We start from the raw sequence: 21645 nt of genomic DNA, 5'->3' as shown, positions 1-21645 counted from the left end.
AATGGAGTCTCAAAATTTACCGCTTTTATTTATGTTCTTAAGAATTTTAGCAGTTTAAGACATTAAGTTCCGTAATATTTCTTCTAAGTTGTGTTGTATGGATTTTTTTTTTTAATGGATTTATATTTTGCTGATTTTTTTTTGCCGTAACCGTTTTTTGAAAAAAAAAAAAATTGCCGTATCTCGTTCCCGTCCCCGTACCCGTTTTTGTTCCCGTATCCGTATCAGTGCAACCTAGGAACCACCATTATCACATTTTCATTTTCATATTCTCTCTCCTCCAATTCTCTCCACTATCTTTGCTTTTTTACAATTTTTTATTCTTCCACCTACCCACTACCTCCATATTTTATTAAATTCTTCAATTTCTCCTAAAACTCCGTGCATGGAAAAATGGAGCAAGTATTTAAAAACGGAGGGAGTATATCATGCCGAATATAACAAGATCTAACCTGACCATATTTTTCATGACATATAAATCACAAAATACGGTCAAAGGAAAATGTGTGAATAGTGCTAAAGTTAAAAGACGTCTACTAAAAAAACGGAGGTAATATAATATACCTTTGTTGTAATTGCATAACTTGAGACAAAAGTTCACCCTCTGTAGTAGAGACCGGCAATGTCTGACAAGAACAACATAAAGTATCTTAGTGTTAGATAATAACTGAATAATTATGTTTAAAAATTATGTTCTCAAGTGCTACATAAAGTCACTTTAGAACCCTATTTTTCCAACAAAAGGTTGTCATGACCTAGCTGTGAACAGCCAGAACACACTCCTTATTGGCAATGTAAGAAAATTTTCCGCATTCTTGATTCATCTTACAACTATTGTTACATAGATGTCATAACCAACCCATCCCCCCCCCCCCTCCCTCCTATTCCTTAATAAGTAAGAAAAGATGAAACATATTAATTTAAAACTGAAACAAGAACATCATATGTCCATACTATTGTAAATTATGATTATATTGTACAAACAGTATTTGAATTATTTTTTGTTTCAAAAAGTTTCGTAATAAAAATTGATTTAATTCTATATCTTGTACTTGCTTTGTCCTACATACAATCCCCAAACACAATGCTTTGCGAATTTCTTTATTGAAAAAACCCTAAAACCTCATGATAATGGCTAAATGTTGTGAGGAAAAAAAAGGATTTAAGAAAAATAAACCTGTAGTAGATGAAGGAAGATTGCATAGGTAAGGTCTACTTCAAATGAGAGGTGTGCTTAGACCTTAGGCCTTCTTAAAACAGTTTGTGATCAATTATTTTTTTTTCTTAAGATTTTTGTCGAATTATTAAACATCTAAAATTTGTCCTCCCCCCCCCCCCCCCCTCTCCCCCATCTGCCACTGGGTGGAGGTTGCTTTGGAAGTGGTCATAGTGATATGCACTAAAGGTTATAATGGTGGGGACAAAGGATGGAGTATCGAAGAAGCCTCCCTAATTCATACGTGGCCTTGTAGAAAATCCTAGATGTTACTAAGGGAAATTGGTAAAAGGGATGCATGTGGGTCTATCCTTAATGAGACAACCTATGTCTAATTAACCTACTTCTCAAGATCCAAACATCCACTCCTTGTTCAGTCTACCCAACCAATGCAACATAACCTTTCGATACCTTCATCCAACGTTACTTGGACTCGTCGTTAAGTGTCGTGTCCGACTAAATTTTGGTCGACACTTCGATATGGTCAAGGGAATGTCTTGACTAATATTTAGGATACGACTGCTGTATAAAGTGTCCAAACAATTTAATCCGACACTTAAAAATAAAAAATAGCTAAAAATCATAAAACTAATAGCAAAAATTGATAGGTTTATTATGACCTTAGCTCGGTCTGCCATAAATAAAATCACCTTTTGATAATCCCCCAATAAAACGACCATTCTACATGATCTCCAAAAATGGGGGGAAACCGGTTGGTAACCGAATTAATGGGTTAGTATGACACTTGTCCCTTTGTAGTTGGTTAGTTGGTTTTTTTTCCTATTTAAAAAAGCGATTTTAAATAAATTTATTTTAATATTAAAAAAAAAATTACCTAACAAACTAACATAACCGCCCAACCCCCATCTCGTGAACCCCACATATCCCCACAAATCACCGCACTAACAACCGTCGATACCGCCGCCGCCACATTCTCTTCTTCCCTGAACCGCACTCTCCACTCACCACCTTATGCCGCAAACTCCACCTCTTTCACCTAAACTCTTACCTCTCTCTCTCCTCACCAACACACTTATCACCGACATGATAACCCACCATACATCCACCGCGAAGCCCCATCACAACCACCGTAATCACCACTGATAACAATCACGCACCGACTTATTCACCATATTCAACCATAAAAGAAATTTGTTGCTCCTGTGTTCGCAATTTACCAAATTCAACCCCAAAAGAAATGTGGTGTTGCTTTGAATCTCTGAAATTTTGCTCTTTTTCGGTCTTTTTTTTCCATTAAGATTTGTAGGTGTGGGGGATTTTGTTGTCGTTGGTGGTGGCGCATTTGTTAGATAGAGGACGGGGAAAAGAAAGGGGGAGGGGTGCGGTGGTTAGAATTTAAAGGAGGAGGGTTTTTTTTTAATTAATTTTTTTATAAAATAATTAATTTTTTAAAAAAGAAATATGTAAATATTGAAATAAAAAAGCTAACCCATCAAAATATAACAAGTGTCCTTCCTTAACCTACTAATCGGGTTAATAGTTTTTTATCCTATTTATGGAAGATCATGTGCAAAGGTCGTTTTATTGGGGGATTATCAAAAGGTGGTTTTATTCTCGGTCATAATATTCCTGTCAATTTTTCCAAACTAATAAAAGTAGTACATAGTGTCATACAAGTACTCTAGTACATAAGCTGTAAGAAGATATAATAATCACATGGTACTAAGTAAAAGTATAAAAGTAAAGGTGGGTCCAAAAGTCAAAAGAATTTGTGAGGACATGGATAAAGTATAATATTTTAAAGAACAACCACATGACCACACAGCTGTCCCACACTCACACCTCATCAACCTTTCACCTTCTCCCACTTTCCCTTTCTAATTCTTTATCATGTAGTCTTCTCTTTCTATCTTCTCTCTCCTCCATTAATTTAGATGCATGCAAAGTTCAAACTTAATCCCCTCTTTCTGAAATCGACACCCATTTCAGACACTTTTCCGATCCCCGAGTCGACACTTTCCCGGAGTTGTGCCTAAGGGCTCGTGTCGCGCGTCGTGTTGTGTCGACACGCGACACTCATGAGCAAGGAAGGTGTCAGAGTAACAGTCTACAGACTTACCACTCCAATGCCAAGCAACTCCGAGCTATTCAACTAATGGAATGATGAACAATGTTATCAACACTTAGATGAAGGTGGTTACAAACCAACTTACTCTGTGTTTGGATAAATAAAGGGGAAGGAAAAGAAGGGGAGGGAAAGGGAGGGGAAGGAAGAATGGTGAGTTTTCCTTACAGATCTCTCCGTGTTGGAGGGATAAATTTCTTGCAATTTAATCCCTCCATTTCTCTCCCCTCCAATTCCCTTCCTTCCTCATTTGTTATCCAAATGAAAGATATTCCATCTCTCCATTTCCCTTTCCTTCCTTTCCCTCCATTTCAATCCAAACACACCATTAAGGATAAGATAAGGTGGAAGTTTAGGAGGATGGTAATGTAATAATAGCCATGCTTATTGGAGGGCAATTGTAAGCAATGCATACAGTTTTACCGGTTAGAATTAGTTTGAAAAGGAAAAAAGCAAGTACGTTAGACAGAATAGTGCTAGATAAAGAGGAGATCAGTGAGAAGAAAAACGGGAGGATGAATATTATAGTGCATTTTCATTAGTGATTATAAGAGAATCAAGACTTTCAAAAGCTTGAGTATCTAATATAATATTTTTATAGTTTGTAATTTCAAATTATAAATCCTCACAACTTTTCCTATAAATTTAAGTCCAGTTATGCTAGTTCTTAACAAGTTGCTAAATTTCAATATGCTCAGGTGGATTAGATACTTCTTAACATGATTATCAGAAGTGAGCCTACAACAAAGTGAAAATAAAGAAAAATTTAGAGAAATAAAATCAAAAAAATTGCATTTTATTTTTTACTAGTTCTTCCCCCTTCTTTAGACAATCAAGTGGAATAATTATCAGTATAGTAGATACTATACACAGAATAGTAGATACTATACACAGATAATTGTATAGTTAGTACTTTGTACAATGGTACCTGTGAAATGCCATTACTCGTTGCATCAGCAGACTCACAGATGTTGCCTGCATAACAAGAGAAAATTGTGAGGTCCACTACAAAACAATGGAAACAAAAAAGGAGTTCAAATTAAACAGAAAAGAACAGTATTACCTAGCTCCACATGCTTAATTAATTTTATTAATTCGTCCTGTAAAGAAAAAATACATATTATAACCATAACAAATACCTCCTACCTAAATGCTACCTTTTCAAAATTAATATATACGAACCCTTTGCAAATTGTTCTGCTGCAAAACATACTGCAAGGTTGGAAGGATTGTACTAGCAGAAAGGTATGGAGGCATGAGCCCAGCTGTGCTCCCAGAGCTTAGGCAAATCTGGCCCTGAAGAGATTTAAAAGGCAATGTTATAAAATCATGCCTACAAGATAACTTACTTAGCTCAACTCTTTAGAATAATGATGATACACAAACAAAGGAGCAACTTTAAACAACAAGTGTTAGCAACTCAATGAAAAATCACTCCCTCTATTCTTCTATATTCTACTCAATTGCTATAACATACAACATTTAAGATAATATTGAAAAAGGTGAGTACAGACTAGGTAGGATAAAACAAGAGATAAAATCTTAAAAGGTGGGTGGGTATAAGGATAAGAAGAATAAAGTAAGAGGCAGAGAGTTGAAAGGTGAATTTACTGAGGTAAAAAGGGTATGATGGTAAAAGGAACAAGCCTAAAATAGAATAAAGCAGAGTAGAACAAATAAGAACACATTAAAATGGAAAGTGAGTTGAACAAATACGAATGGAGCATTATCAACTAAAGATTTCATACAGTGATGACCCAAAGTTCTCGCTCTGATAATGTGCATGTTATATTGACACAAAGACATCATATTCAAATGCTTGCTTGACAATGTTGCAAGTTAATCCTTACCCGACACTTCAATCCTTACTTAGACACTATTTGAACCACATAACCATAGAAGAAAAGGTAGGATTAAAAGGAAGAGAAAAATAGGTGCAAGAAATAGGCTTCCAATAAGCATTTTAACAATCAAGTCAGCCTAAAAACTGTGTTTTATGTAATTCTACAATAGAATTCATGCTAAATGACTTTACAGGAATATGTTCTACTTATGCAAAGTCCCCAAATTTTTATCCAAATTTAGGACGATGACCCTATTTTTGAAATTTCTGACCTTGACGTGTCACGTACGTGGATATGGACCTGATCTTGCACTTGTGGACTTGTGTCTGAGTAACATAGCTATCTAGTATATCTACGTGAACTCCAAATGTGTTTGCAGAATAAGAAAAGGAATACATAAAAATTCCAATCCAATTTCAGTCCTGACCTTGGGTGCTTTAACATAAGTTCATACAAAGGATTAAAAAAATTTACTAGAAAAAACAAAAAATACAAAAAAGAAGGTACACCTTCTGGCTGACATCAGCTGATGTAACTTGAAAACGACCTTTGCGCTTAACAACAGCCCCTTCTGAAGAATCCTCCACTGCAATAACAAGGAAGAAAAAAGAGAAGAGAGACTTGTTTCACAAAGAAAAGAAAGATTAAAAAAAATAAAATTAAAAATTCTGATGCATCAGATTTGGCAAATAAGAAACCTAATGTATTGTTATTTGTATCTCTCCTTTGACGATATGAGATTGGGCCGCTGTAATTTCTATCAGCGGGATGCCTTGGTTGCATGTTGTCCCTGTGATAGAAATTCAAATGAATCATAATAACAATTGAGAATTCTTATTATGCCACAACTTTTGAAAAAAACCATTTTACCAATTGCATTCCTTCCAAAAACTCCTTATGTACCCTGACATATCAAATTCTGGATACTACCGAAATACAATTTTAATTATTCTTGACACTATGTTTGGATAGAGAGAAATGGAGGGAAAGGAAGAGAAGAGAAAAGGAGGGATGCATTATTTTTTGTTCGGATACCTAAAGGAGGGAATTGAAAGGATCCATTTTCCTTCCCCTTTTAATAAATCAAATCCCACCATTGTTGGAGAGATTTGGAAGGAAAATGGAAGTTCATCTTCTCCCTCCCTTTCTTTCCCTCTTTTTCCTTCCCCTCCCTTACCCTTCACTATTGTTATTTAAACATGGTGTAAATGTTCCTTTATTAAACTACATGTCACAATCTACTTTCCCACCACAAAAAAATTGAAAAAAAGTTAATTCTATCATTCACACGCACGAACAAAAAAAGATATTACAAAACAAAAACAAAAAACACCATTTCTTTCTCTCTCAAATTACAGTCTTTTTAGATAGAGAACTTTTCTTATGGTATCAAATATCCCGTGCATTAATGCACAGGTATACTATAGTATAAAAAATAAAGAATTTGGCAATGCAAACCCAAAAAAAAAAAATTAAAAAATAAATAAATAAAATTTCAAAAAAAAAAAATAAAGAGAGAGATAGAGAAGAGCAAGATAGAATTACCTATCCCCATCAGTGATCATCTTCCTTGATGAGCTCACATTTTCATAGAGGAGAGGACCACTAAGAACCTTTTTCTGTCCAGCATTAACAAATTGCGGTAGGGAGCTACTCCGAACCAAATTGTCACCATTAGTTCTTCCTACTTGCTCATTTTCAGTTTTGGAAAAATTTATTTCAGCATCTGTCAGAGATGCATTTTTGTATCTAATACTCTTCATGTCATCTTCACCAATATCAAAATACCCTCTGCAGAAATAACAAGAAGTGCTGGTAAGCAACTATGTAGCATAGAACTGGAATCAAAGTCAGTAACAAGTGGTAAGAATTTATTCTTAAACATATACACTCACAAGGATACACAAGCAAAAAAAGACACCTTAGTTAAACAGAGGAAGGCTACCTGAGGATCTAGAGAAGCTAGTGAATGAGGCAAAAAGAATGACGGAGTAAGAGCTTAACGACGGAGTAATAGAGCAGACAGAAAGAAATGAGTCTGATGTATTGACTTCTGCAAGTAGCTCTTACAATTCACAATTCATTTCTTCTTTATTACTTTTTTACTTTACATATGCAAAATTAGAACATGTCTATCAAGAATATTTAGAAACATTATATAAGCAAGTGATTCTGGCATTATTAAAGCTAGAAAAGTCCCATCTGTCAAGTTGATGTTTGTTTGAAAATCCTTACCAGTTTCTGGGCCTCTAGAAAAATTTGCAGCACTGAAATTTAGGATGCAGAACACTCCCACACATAATTAGTGAGCAAGGAGGCATAGGCTATTGGTAGTTAGAAGTTAGCTTATGGAAGTGGTTCTTAATGAAGTTCATGAAAAATACAAAATATTATTAATCAGAAAATTTAAAGACTGGACCAACTGAAATTTAGGATGCAGAACGCTCCCACACATAATTAGTGAGCAAGGAGGCATAGGCTATTGGTAGTTAGAAGTTAGCTTATGGAAGTGGTTCTTAATGAAGTTCATGAAAAATACAAAATATTATTAATCAGAAAATTTAAAGACTGGCCCATTATGTCCCCATTGCAAAATAAATAAAAATAAATAAATAAATAATAATAAAAAAAAAAGTATATCACATGAAAGGTTCATTGAATTATTTAAAATGCACCATCAGTTCTAAATGGAATGAAGATGGTCCAACGTCTCCATCAGAGCAAACAATAGAAATCAAACTTACTTAAGTGCCTGCAGGGGTTGAATAGGAAATGAAGCCAGTGAACCTTCCAAGCTATCAAGATCATCAAACCCATCCTGAGATAGGAAGTGTTCGCAATCACCAAGGATACATCAAATAAAAATGTCAACCACTTAGTGTGAATGAAATAGCTAAATTACCTCATGACTATCTGAAGTATTTGAATGAATCGTCCCCTCGGAAGATGGTTTATCTGTATGAAAAGATTGTTCATCGAGCCTGTCTTTCAACCCTAAATTAGGGTTTTCTTCAATTAAATTATTGTCGTCATCTTGAATCTGCGGCAACACTTTAGTATTCAAAACATAATTCACAAGGTAGAAATTCACTAAAATATATGGTAATTGCATAAATAAATAAACAAACAAACAAAACAAAACAGGTGCTTGTTTCCACCTACACTTGCATCTACACATAGATGCATAGCAAGGAGATTGGAGTAAATTCAGTGAGCATAAGAGGCTTACAAGGGCTGCTTGATTCTTCAAATCCTCCAAGTTGAAATTCCAGGCACTTATGCCTCGAATGTACTCTTGCTGCATAAATCACCAAAAGTAAGAATGTGGCAACTATATCTTAAAACCCTAAAATATGCGAGTAAAACACTATAAAGGCTTGAGAAACCTTAACAAAGGAAATAAGTAGAGTTTGCAAAACATGAGTCAAGTAAATAATTAAAGCTAAACACTTAAAACAAATAAACCAAAAAGTAATTTTAAATCATAACACGCCTTAACGTGAATATTTTTCTGGAAAAATTGTCAAAAATAACACCACCTTTCATCGGTCTTCCAAGAATAGAACGACCTTTAGATTATTCCAAAATAAAACGACCTTTGATACACATCTGCCAAAAATGAAACGCAACCTGTTGGTAACTTGTTAAAAAGGTTACTAATGACACATGTCACAATGTCATTAGTCAATTTTTAAATTTTTTTTTTTCAAAAAAACAAACCTTTAAAAAAAAAATTCTTAAAAAAAAAAAAAAACTGAAATTAAAAAAAAAAAACCCCTCCCTCCCTAGCAGCCAACCCCAACACTAGGCCTCCTTGTAACCACCGGCGGCCAGAGCCCCAACTCCGGTGTCGGCGGCACCCCTCCTAACCCAGACCCCGACCACCAGCTCCAACCACTGAACCACCTTCCTCCCGCCCTAAAACCCTCCTCATTCATCTCGAAAATCCTCCTCCCTCCCCTCGAAAACGTTCCTCTCCCCACCGGCCGGCGCCAAACCACCTCCACTATGCCGACAAACCAATTTCTCCCTTCAGACGACCATCTCCACCCCTTCCCCCCACGAATCACCACCCGAAACATTAATCCCCAAATTCTTAGGGTGGTTTTTGGATGGCTTGGGAAGAGGGGAAAGGGCCGAAAATGGGTCGGTAAAGGGGAGGGGGTGCTGAAAATTGGGTCGGGAAGTGGAGGGGCCGGAGAAAGGGTGCTTTCAGGTGGATGGTCTTGGTGGGGGTGGTGGATGCTGGTGAAAGGGGGTGGGCAGAAGGCTGGGAAGGGTTTTTTTTTTTTACTTTTTTTACTTTTTTGTTTTTTTAAGTTTTTTTTTCAAATCAAAAATAAAAATAAATAAATTGACCAATCAAATTAGAACACGTGTCCCAAGGTTACCTATAAAACAGGCTACCGGTTTTTTGTTTCATTTTTGGCAAATGCATGTGAAAGGTGGTGTTATTCTAGAATAATCAAAAGGTGGTGCTATTATAGGAAGACCGCCCAAAGGTGGTGTTATTTTTGACAAATTTTCCTATTTTTCTTCCACTCCGACCAATCAAACACTATAATTTCCTCAATCCTCAAAGTACTCATATCACTCTCAATCACACAATTTCAACTTTTTGGTAGGTCTTCCCATACCCCTTGCAATCCCATCATACTTGGCCTCCAATTTACATGGTCAAACCACCTTAGGCGATTCTCCCTCAATTCGTATTCAACAAGCGTAACCCCTACTTTCTTCCTAATTATCTCATTCTTCAACCGATCCTTTCTTGTATAGGTATACATCCATCGCAACGTATGCATCTCCGCCACATTCATCTTATGAACGTGACATGCTTCACTGGACCTAATTAGGCCTACTAGTCATTCAGTTGAATTTACCATTCAATCTATGAGGCATGCCAGGATCACATAAAAACCCCATAGCACCTTACATTTGAACCAACCTGCTTTGAACCCATGAGCAACATCTCCATCCAATTCCCCCATCCTTTTGAATAAAGGATTGTCAAAGACCTCTTGAACAATTTTTCGATCCAAAAGGTGATCGCCTCCCCGTTTCCAATCCCACTAAACTTACATTCCAAATACTTTGACTTACTTCTACTCCCCTTAGAGCCATCCCATTTAAGGTTCCAAAAATTGTCTCCACAATTCCAACTTAATTTCCACGCATTCCTTCGTCTCATCAAAAATCATCATGCATCCCTGTATATCAACTTGAATTGAACTCGTAAATTAATATACATGACTATGACAAAATGAAAAGGGGTAGGGTAGAAACAAAACTCAAATTAATTTTAACACGAACTCTTCGGTCTTCCCAATAGTGGTCTACAATCTCGAGATAGCTCTCGCATATACGTCCTTAGTGATGAAAATATAAAATATAATTCCGCAAAATGTCTTCTCCAAATTAATGAAAACCTTATATAAATCCTTCTTATCCTGTTAAATCCTCCTTCTTAATTAAAAAAATAAAAATAAAAATAAAATAAAAAACTTTACTCGAAAAAAACATTAAATGGACAAAAATAATAAAGCAAAAACCTACTTTAAATTTGACTTATACATGTACCCATCCTTTTCCCCAAAGATACGAGATTAACCAAAAGCCCAACCCACTTATATAAAATTAACTTCTAACCGACACTTCACCTTTGACCTCCTAGCCCTTTGCTCCTTCCTTCACCTTCCACTGCTCACTGGGCATGAACAAATACAACTATACAAGTGCCTATACCATAGTATAAAAATGCGGTCTCGGTCGCGATCGGGGGAACGGTTGCGGTATCACAGTAACGGTATTGATGCGTTGATCGCGGACCGGATCGCGGTTGTAGCGGTAGAATTTTATTTAAAATTTATTAATCCAAAAAAATTATAATTTAGGATTTTTCGTTTATTTTTATATGGGATTTGAACTAAATTATTAAGAGTATACTTTATGACCTTTAAACCAATACCATAAGTCCGTATTACTCCTAAGATTGTTTGTTTTTCTTTTTACCCATTGACAGCAATTTAAAAACAAATACCAAACATAAAAAGCCACCTGTCATAGAAGTGACCATTGGCCCACTATTGACCCACCAGTACCCACCATCTTATATTACTCTATAATAAAATAAAATAAATAAATAAAGCCTACCAAACCCAATTCAACTTACACGTGATTACCTATTTACTTTACTTTGCCACTATTTACTTTCTCTCTCTTCCTTTGGTTCTGATCTAAGAAACTCATCGGTTTTAATGGAGTTTCTCCATTTTTTTCCTCTTTTCCCTTTCTTTTTGTCTACAAAGTGAGTATATCTTCTGGAAATTAACCAAATTTTGAGTCAATAACGTTCGATGCGGGCGAGATTCATTTCGTATCGGCTATATCGGCCAAAATCTCGGCCTTTTGAAATTCTCCGTGCTAAAACGCTAAATATCGGATCGGTAAGATCAAAATCCGTTACAAATCGGCCGGTTCGCGACGTAACGGCCGCATTTTTATACCATGGCCTATACCATAGCAGCATATCACTATTGAAGGCCAAGCTGACCAGTAATTTTTTTAGTTCCTATTTTTGCAATCCTATATGTTTCCTTTCTTCAATAGTCAATACATTCAAATAAATCCCCTCACACAAACACATAAACCGAACAGAGTGCAATGGGTAACAGGATCCCCTCGAATTTACTTTATCTACTATCATGCTATAATGTTTTTTACTTGAACTGTATCACACTTCTTCCTGGGATAGTGGTGTCCATACAAGACTTGAACTCTTAGGCAATAACATTTAAAGAAGAATAAGAATCTTATTGTGGATTTAAAGCACGTGACAAGATCTAATGAAAAAGATAATTGTTTGGGAAATCATTGATCTAAGTGCATTATCTCTACAAGGAAAGATAAGTTGTTACCTGAGACAACTGATCCTTGTCCCCATACAAATCTTTGTTCTGAACAAGAAGATCTGCTTCTTTTGCCTACAACGGATAACAAAGAAGAAAAAAAATTAAAAAAAAAATTATAAATAAAAACATTTATTAAATATAGAAAATTAGCAGATTGGCAATTTGAAGCTGCCAGCAGAGGCAAAAGAAAAGCAGCAAACCTTAAGCATTTGAAAACGTTCACCAAGTGGAGGCAGGCCATCAAGTATTGAGCGAGCCACAAAATCAGATGATTTTGCATGTTTGAAAAAGGGATGCTTAAATAATTTCTCAGAAGTGGGTCGTTTCTTTGGATCCTTCACCAAGCATGCAGCCACCAATTCTTTAAAAGACTGTAAAATTGAGGGAAAATGGTGAAAAAATTGCAATTTGTGCAAAGTTTATCTCTAAACTGCACCCAGCCCCCCCCCCCTCCCTCCCCACAAAATAAAAGAAAGAAAGAAAAGGAATATAACCACCACCTTTGAGAATCGCTTATCTCTCTCATAATCAAGACCTGGTGGTGCATTTTGCAAAGTCATCAAAAGAACCTATAAAATTCCATAAAAAAAGAATAAAATGATGATCTAGACAAACGCATTGGTCTCTGATATAAGTAGGTAAACATTAATATACCTTCATTGGAGGGTACTTGGAGAATGGGGCATGACCATGAGCAAGCTCAAGAGCTGTTATCCCAAAAGACCATATATCTGCTCTGTTTACATATAAAAATAAACTTTACAAAATTGCCAAAACCTACAGGACTTAAGTAGTAAAATTCTTGTTAGGACTTCAGCAGGCAAAAGTAATAAAACAAAATTTAAAAAAATGCAAAACAAACAGACTCAAAATCAATATCAAAACTACGAATCCCTGAAGACAAAAACAATGATAGTCTCTAAATCAAACTCGGGTTCTGGTATCAAAACTGATGCATTTTGGTGTTAGAGTCAACACTTTTTATGAATATTTTGCAGACTTTGGTCCGAAATAACGCGTCCAACCCCATGTCCGAGAATCCATTGATATAGATACATGAATGAATAAGGTTAAAGAGAGGTTATGACCAAGTTTCAAATTAATTTAAGTTAAGATTAAAAGGTAACAAATTTTTTTACTAAAGGAAATGACATTGTTGAGATTGCCATGCACATACTTAAAATCATATCCATGCAGTTGTTGCATAACTTCAGGGGCCATCCTGCAAAAAAATCAGAGTAATCCTTAAGAGGAATTGATACATAAAAACTTGCAGATAATAAATAAATGAAACAATTGACTAGTACCAGCACGGGGTACCAACGAAAGTATTTCTAGTCCGCTGTCTATCACCAGTGTCAAACATACAAGCTGAGACACCAAAATCTGCCACCTTCACTGTGCCATTGGAGTCAAGTAATATATTTCCAGCCTACAATGCGAAATTCAAAAACACATCATGAGTCAGACATCACGAGCAAATCCAATGTAAAGTTTATACCGAAACATCACATTAGAAGCAATAAAATAATTTAATCAACTAGTTATTTGGTGTATTTTCTGTAACAAACTTAGAGCTTTATCCTTCTCACACTTTGTATTGATTCATATTTCCATAAGAAGGCAATCAAGGAGAATTTAGAAAATGAATGATAACAACATTCATTATTTTGAACAACCTTACAAGGCATAAAATTCAGCTAATATTATAATATGTTAGGTAGGCGGTGATGGTAATGATGATGAAATTATATGTAATTATATAAATAAGATATGTCAATGTCCAGTCCCAAATCTTTCATTTCACCATGAATTTTAATTACCTAGATCGCTTTTTTCTCCATGATTGGCCAGCCCTAAATCTCTCCTTTTCTTCATGAATTTGCATTACCATTTCTCATTGTTTTAAAAGTTTTTTGAGTGGTGGTAGAAATTTCTGAGGATAAAACGAGTCAAGGATGGATTTCCATTAACATGCCATTGTCATGAGAAAATTTCTTAGAGAATAACTGCCATTTCCAACATTTGTTATTGCCAACCCATGGGCCAAGGAAGACAAAGGACAAACGATAACCAATACTATTGCAAACAATTAAATGGTTCGAAAAGGACAATCCAACGAATCCCAACCAAAGTAAATCAAAGATATGTCTTCACTAGCAAAATACAAGGCAAAAGTAAGGACTTAATTTCTTCTGGGGTCTACCCTAAGCATCAATTTCACCTTAATTAGCAACTGAAACAAAAGCTTTTACCCACTGGAAAACCATACTCTAAGTAAAGAATCTTGAAATTATCATTCTCCAAAAATGCTAATAAAAGCAAAGACTCTAAGATTCCATCATCGGTGTGATAAGAAAAAAAAAATAAGATCTCATCAAATTAGCTAGCTCCTTCAACTCATGAGGGTTCCTTCGGAAATGAAACACCAAGAAAGATAATACCATCCCTCGAAGAGAGATGAGGAATTAATGAGTAGTAAACAGTTATTTAAAATTAAAAAAATTAAGGTTGTACTCTATTGAAATTTCTAGCTATAAAGATAGTACACTCTCCACTACCTTCCTTTAGTTTCCTTACTTAACACCAAGGGAATATAAAAATTTGTGAGCCTAACATCCAAAAACAACCTAAGACCTTATTAATGCATCCATATCGTTGAAGACCATCCTGCCAGGTTTCAAAAATGCAGCCGCGCCATCAAGTATCGGGCGAGTTGTGGCGGTTTTCAATTTTACCGAACCGAGATTTAGCGGTTTGATGTGGGTTTTTAAAATACACCGCATTTTCGGACTGAGTCGGCCGTTACACTGATTTCATTACGAATCGCCGGAAAAATCGCTTTGAATTCGCGAAATTTTCTTCAACTCCATTGAAAACCAGAGAGTGCAAAGGAAATAGGGGGAGGAGAGAGAGAGAGAGGGGCAGGAAGAGGAGATGGGTGCTATTTGAGGGGGGCTGTCAGAAAGGTCCAGGGTAGGGAAATAGGTATAGGAGAGGTGTCATTTTCTATACCACTTGTGTTGCTTTTGACTACTAACTTTAACAAAAAAAAAAAAAAAAAAAATTTATTTACCAAAAAAAAAAAAACTTTAACAAAAAAATTCTTTACTCTTTATGTGTTACAGTTGTTACCCAATATTTATTTTAGAGGAATTGTACCAATAATTAATAATAATTAAAATAATACTAGAAATAATTATGATAAAAAATATATATATAATTTTTATTAGAAGAAAATGAAATAAAAATTTAATTTTTAAAATTTATGAGTAATTATATTAATAAACATATAAAATTATATAACTAAAATTTAATCACCACATCCGCGATAACCACATCAATTCTGTGTTAAATAAGTAAAATCACTAACCGCATCGATTGGGAAGAAAGAATGGTGATTAAATTTGAAAGCATGCATAGGAAATGCATGGGAAAATAAATATAGTGGAATTTTGTTTTACAAAATTGTCTAAAAAAGAGAAAAAAGTAAGTTGGCACATTCACCAAATATATATAGGAAGATTGAAGGAAATATTTTAACCATATATGGAAGATTCCAAATAAAAAACTTTTTAAACCATCCTAATTGGAAACTAAGAACAAAGGGAGTACAGAATTAGGTCTTTAGCATTATGAGTCATCAATAACTGTTGGCAAGAAGGCGGGCAAATTCAAGCAATGAACCATTGGCTATAAATTTTTTTGCATTATTTCAGGAACTAGCACATAAGCATACAAAGAACTTAACTATTATTTCTTCATCCTTCAATAACTCACAATGCCGAAACAAACTAAAAACTAGGGATAATTGATATTATAATTTCAAGCTTGCTTAAGAAGAGGCTGGACACCAACAAATCTCCAATGTAAAAAGGCATCAAAATATGTTGAACGAAGATTTTAAATAATTTAAAGAAATAAATAAATCAAAAAAAAAAAATTTAAATAAAACAGAAGATACTACCTTCACATCTCTGTGTATATGACCATGAGCATGTAGATAAACAAGTGCTTTAAGAGTTTCACGAAGTAGTGTAGCAATAATAGGTTCCTCAAAGCCTTCTGGATATGTAGACTTCATTATGTGAAGGCAAGATCCTCCCGCCATATATGGCATCACAACCCAGAGGCTGTGACCTGCTGTAAATGAGCAATGAGCACGTAACACATTTGGATGATCAATCAAACTCATTGTATGGACCTCACGACGAATTCCATCCTGCATAAGATGAAGCACATGCACTCAGTAGTAAAATTAAAATTATGCCAGAATACCAGATTATATCAAGAATTAAACAAAATCTTCATCCTATATATTTGGGCCTGGATAAGACATAAAAAATAAACATATTATAACATTTTCCACTAAGAAAAATACAGATATTATTTCTGTTGCATCACATAACATCAGATGAGGTCAAAGCAGAATCAAAAACATCACATACCTAAATGCCTACAGAGTTCAAGAGCTTAATCACAGAACTCTGTTGACTCAAGTACATCATACGGTCAAAATATGCCAATACATGGAAGGACAAAGAATTTCTTTTATTTATTGACACTTAACATGAAAGGCAACAATATAGGCCCACAATATTTCTCCATTCACCTAGTTGAGTAAATGGTTCATTCTTGGAGACCACTGCCATCAAGGTATTATATATTTCCGAGTTGTAAGGGGTTATCAAGTATTAGTAGATGGCCAACACAAATTACAAGGCTAATGCTTTCCCAAATACTGAAACTATCCAATATATGACCAATGCATACAATTATGTCAAGTATCATAAACCGCCATCTTTCATACAGTAATGAAATACAGTGGATTTTCACAATACTCAACCATTACTAAGACCAAATCTGCAGCAGTCATTCAATTCTATTGCAATATGGCCCTCTTTCCACCTCCATAAAACGTGTGGTTCTCTGATAATTAGGAAGGTTTGTTAGTGATTTTACTTATTTAACCAAAAAAAACCATAAAAACCAAAACTTAGCCATTAACAATTACAAGGGCACGTTGGAGATATATAAAAAAGTAGAGGGTCAATTTAGAATATGCCAAGGGAAAAAAAAAAAAAAAAAAAAAAAGAAGAAGAAGAAGAAAAGGCAATAATGAAAGGTCTTACGTAGAATTTTTGATAAGATGGCCATTACTTGAATCAATTTTCACTTCATTCATTTTGTCCTCCACTCAATGACATACAAGACTGCCATGAAAGGTACACTCAAGAACTTAAAGAAGTCTTTAATGTTTAGAATCCAATGTACATGATATAAGCCTACTAATCAGGTCATCTCCCATATAGGCCACCATTGTAAATTTGTAACTCTATCGCACTACTCATATTTATAGGGACTCCAAAATATTTACAACTATAAATAATGAAATAGAAAAACATACAATAGTAATCACATGCTTTAGAGAGAATACTTCCAATAGGCAATAAGTAAAAGAAATGGTTGCAACTACATTCAAATAATAGTAATCACGTGCTCCAGAGAGAATAATTCCAAAAGAAGTATTTTACAATTATGAAAAAGTAGGCAATAATAAGTAAATGGAATAATTGCAACAACTAGATTCAAATAATATTTTGAAGTCATACAATAAGTGCAGAATTAATAAGGTAAGCACATACCAGGTCATTATTGCATCTCTCTAGATCAAGAACCTTAATAGCAACTACCTCATTGAACGGAATACAAAGAGCCCTGTACACGGTAGCACTCACACCTTCCCCAACTTCCTCATACAACTTGTATTCCTTTGCATCAACGGGATATTTTTTCTCTAGGACCTCCATTGTTCTTATAGTGCCATTCTATTATCCTCTTCACTCTCAGATGCTGCAGATAGCATAGTAAAAAAAAAAAATGAACGCAAGAACCAAAGCAAATATAGACATCCTCCAGATCGACAGCATATTCCCACAACTCAGCAGCTTGTGGAAGGCATTGCTCACAGAATAATAGCCTAGTAGAGACAAGTATTTTACCTATGAAGGAGCACCCACTAGTAGAACACAAGTCCCAATTGCTGTAAGCTAAAATAGCTAGGCTTTTACAGAATCCACTACCTCTGGCAATACACAACAGAATCTTGATTCTCTTTGTTGATACCTAATATCAGAAACGGTGCTAAACTCCACTAAATCACGTCTGAAAAGAATCTCTAGAAGCATTAGTTGGGGATATATATCACATTTTTGGATCCAAGTCCATTTTATTTCCAAAAATTGGCAACAAATAGATCTAAAGATACCAAATAGGGACACATGCCAATAGTAAGCCAGCAGGAAAAACACCAACAGGAATATTTCTGCACATAGATACAGCAGTTTTATTAAACAATTATGTTCAAAGGTGTCTAATGATAGAACATAAGATATACCAGAAAACCACTATAAAACACCATCAGTTCACACTACAATTTTAGAGCATATACACCCTCCGTTCCTTGCATTTTGTTTAACAAAGAAGGAAGGAAAGGAAGGGGAGGGAAAGAGGAGGAAGGGGAGGGAAAGTGGAGGAAGGGAAGGGAAGAGAAAAGGAGGGAAAAGGTGAGCTCCATTTTCTCTCTAAATCTTTCCAACCTTGGGGGATTATGCTTATTAAAGAGGGAAGAAAAATGAACCCCTTCCTCTCCTTCACCTTTCTTCCCCCAAAACTTTACCCAAACATGAAAAAGTTTCCTCCTCCCATTCTCTTCTCTTCTTTTCCCTTCATTTCCTTTTGTCCAAACAAAGTGTAAATATTAACTCCATATGCTAATTGAGAGTCAAAGTTTAAGTCAATCTTTGACCACATATTCACATTAACCTATAAGAAGAAAATTAATTTGTCGTAGCGTGTAGTTTCATGATATCTATTATTTTTTAGAAAAAATTGCCCAAAATAATACAACATTTTTCTACTTCTCCCACAATAATATTATCTTTTGATTTTTTTTAAAAAAAATCCAAGCTATGATACCCATGTACTCGTAGCAACCCAGTAGGTCACCAAACCTTAGTTTCCAGTTGCCAATCTATGTGTCATGTTCTAATTGACTTAAACTTTTTATTTAAATATGAAAATATTTTTATTTTTATTTTTATAATTCTAATAATTACAATAACATAATAACCCTCCCCCTTCTTTCTCTCTCTTCCTCTCCCTAGTTCTTTCTCTCTCTTCCCCTTCCCATGGCACCCCACCACCGTAGCTTCCTTTCTTCCCCTTCTTCTTCCTCTCCTGCTAGATGCCCCTTTGCTCCTTTCTCTCTCCTCCCCATCAATCCACCACGCCACTTCCTCTTTACCTAACCTGCCTTCTCATGTTCTCTCTCCTCCCCATCAATCCACCACGCCACTTCCTCTTTACCTAACCTGCCTTCTCATGTTCTCTCTCCTCTTCTTCTCTCTTTCTATTTTTGGGTTGGTTGGTTTCCAAGGGGGATTGATATGGTCTTTGGGGTTGTTAGGGTGGATTCCATGGGGCGATAGCAATGTTGGTGTTTGGATTTTTTCGGGGAAAGGTGGTTGTCTCCATGGATTTGAGGGCAGAGGGGTAGGTGCGCATACGGTGATGCAGAGGCATTCGGAGGTGAATTCCATGTTGGGTTGTGAGGTCGGGGCGGGGGGAGGGGGGGAGCTAAAGTGGTGATATGGGTTTTTGTTTTTTTCAAGGAAGGAGAGTGGTGGTGGGGGAGTGTTGGATATGGTGGCTGGGTTTGGAGTTAGCTTCAGTGAAGGCGCGTGGATGGTGGATTGGTGATTTTGGTAGTGGTGGAGGGAGAGCATTTTTTTTTAAAATTTCATTTTAGGGATGAAAAATAAGTTAATTATATTAATAATGTGATTAAAAAGGAAAAGGGAAAAAAAATAGCGTGTTGTTTATGTAATCAGTCATTTAGATTTGTACGAGTATAATACCCCTATAGGTTGGATTTATTCTAGAATAATTAAAGGGTGGGATTATTTTGGAAGAATCGGACAAAGGTTGGATTATTCTTCGGTTCTTCCTTATTATATTTAAGTAAACTATAGTTTTAGGTATTGTGAAAATGTAGGAATACTAGTATATTATTTACATACATGAATAATAGAAGAACCCTATTCTGATTCCCAAATCGGGCATAGACTAGCTGCAAAATTTATAATGTGCCTTGACTTATGCAACACGTGTTAGCTCATTAATTCATTGTGCACAACAATTAGATTCATTTTCGGAAACAAGTAAGCTCAGTAATTTATTTTATGACCCATATCAGTGTATCATGTTTGTCACATAAGATTTTACAAATCATTTATCTGTAACATACAAGTGTCTTCTCACATGCCTAATGCTTTTGCACCTTATATAAGCAGGCCCATCCCTGAGCAAGGGCAGGTGGGGCAGCTGCCCTGCCCAGGGGAAAAAAGGTCCATTTTCATGGTTTCGTCCTGACATTAAAGAGTATAAACCAAAGCCTGCAACACATTAGCAACCAAAGTTGACTTAATTATCAAAGTAAGCTCGAAAAACTACGTTTAATTCTTATTTCATAGTTCGATCTTAACATTAAAGGGTTCTGCAATACATTAGCAACCACATTTGATTCAATTATCACATAAGTTAGGAAGAAAAGGCATATTTGATTCAATCATCAATTAGGCTCATAATTTTATTTATTAACGACATAATCGCTGGTTATAATCTTTCATAATCTCAGTAATTAAAACCAATAGTTCAGATTTCCAAACGCTAAACTAACTAAACTGACAATTAAATTAAATTAAATTAAACCCTAGATTGTGATATTGATACGATGGTTACAAAAGGAAACACCAACTTACCTCAGAAGCTGCTTCAAAGGGGGATACAGGTATTAGAAGGCGCTTCAATGGAGAACATCATAGGCGCTTCAATGGAGAACTGAGAAAGAGAAGGAAGAGGTATAGCTACGTTCATCCGGGTTTTTTTTCCTTTTTGAGTTGTTGACATTTGAGAATTATAGGCAGAGCAATTCAATGGGTTGGACCGTTGGAGCCTTGAAGCCGGTACGGATGTCAATTCGGTTAACTGGTCGGTTTCGGGTTGGATTTATCAGTTTCGTAAAATAACAAATTGGTTTATAACGAGTTGAATGATTAGCAAGCCGATTCAATTTAAATTTGAAAACTAGTTAGTGACCCGGACGATGCCCCGTGTTTTTGTTTCTTTGTTGTTTGTAGATATTGTGATATTCAGCTTATAGTTTTTTTTAAAATATTACTTTATATTCCACAAAGTTAGTTAATAAGTTGTTGTGTGTGACGATTTTATTTAATTCCACTATGTTGTCTTGCTAAAATTATGTACCTATAATTTGCAAGTTTTTCATTTATAAATAGCACATATATTGAAAATTAAATAGCAATAATAAAATCATGTAAATGCATAAGTAATAATTAGAGTAATTAACAATACCATACTTGATTGCTAATTTTTACATTCAGTAGTGTAGACACCCAAATGTGTCTCCCCAAAACCAAACCCAGTGATGAATATCTTTCATGTCATTTGATTATCGAACGAGGTGAAAGTGTGAAAAGTCTAGTGATAAGGATGTTTTTATTAAAA

General features: G+C 35.3%; 1 protein-coding gene across 9 annotated transcripts in view; it reads right to left on the bottom strand.

Moving 5' to 3' along the window:
* The window catches only part of LOC145629133 (serine/threonine-protein kinase BLUS1-like), a 29093-nt gene extending 8050 nt beyond the window's left edge, over window positions 1–21043 (bottom strand). The window contains exons 1-21 of one of the 9 annotated variants that reach the window (XM_081681653.1): window positions 20880–21041; window positions 20399–20513; window positions 18060–18382; window positions 17703–17910; window positions 16025–16279; window positions 13365–13489; window positions 13235–13279; window positions 12712–12793; window positions 12558–12626; window positions 12258–12428; window positions 12064–12129; window positions 8376–8444; window positions 8049–8186; window positions 7891–7964; window positions 6692–6937; window positions 5845–5936; window positions 5656–5732; window positions 4485–4598; window positions 4366–4402; window positions 4231–4277; window positions 565–626 (exon numbers count right to left, since the gene is read on the bottom strand). In XM_081681653.1, coding sequence (XP_081537779.1) covers window positions 565–626; window positions 4231–4277; window positions 4366–4402; window positions 4485–4598; window positions 5656–5732; window positions 5845–5936; window positions 6692–6937; window positions 7891–7964; window positions 8049–8186; window positions 8376–8444; window positions 12064–12129; window positions 12258–12428; window positions 12558–12626; window positions 12712–12793; window positions 13235–13279; window positions 13365–13489; window positions 16025–16279; window positions 17703–17867 — 1934 coding nt within the window. In that variant the 5' untranslated portion in view covers window positions 17868–17910; window positions 18060–18382; window positions 20399–20513; window positions 20880–21041. Of the gene's footprint in view, window positions 1–564; window positions 627–4230; window positions 4278–4365; window positions 4403–4484; window positions 4599–5655; window positions 5733–5844; window positions 5937–6691; window positions 6938–7890; window positions 7965–8048; window positions 8187–8375; window positions 8445–12063; window positions 12130–12257; window positions 12429–12557; window positions 12627–12711; window positions 12794–13234; window positions 13280–13364; window positions 13490–16024; window positions 16280–17702; window positions 17911–18059; window positions 18383–20398; window positions 20514–20879 lie in introns of all 9 variants that reach the window. The other 8 variants (XM_081681657.1, XM_081681654.1, XM_081681658.1 and 5 more) reach the window with 8 other exon arrangements.
* Between the last annotated feature and the right edge of the window lie 602 nt (window positions 21044–21645).

This window comes from Chenopodium album, chromosome 4 (genome assembly GCF_948465745.1).
Source record: "Chenopodium album chromosome 4, dcCheAlbu1.1, whole genome shotgun sequence".
Lineage (NCBI taxonomy): Eukaryota > Viridiplantae > Streptophyta > Magnoliopsida > Caryophyllales > Amaranthaceae > Chenopodium > Chenopodium album.
The sequence above is the reverse complement of the archived record's forward strand: the minus strand, read 5'-3'. Positions and strand labels throughout refer to the sequence as shown.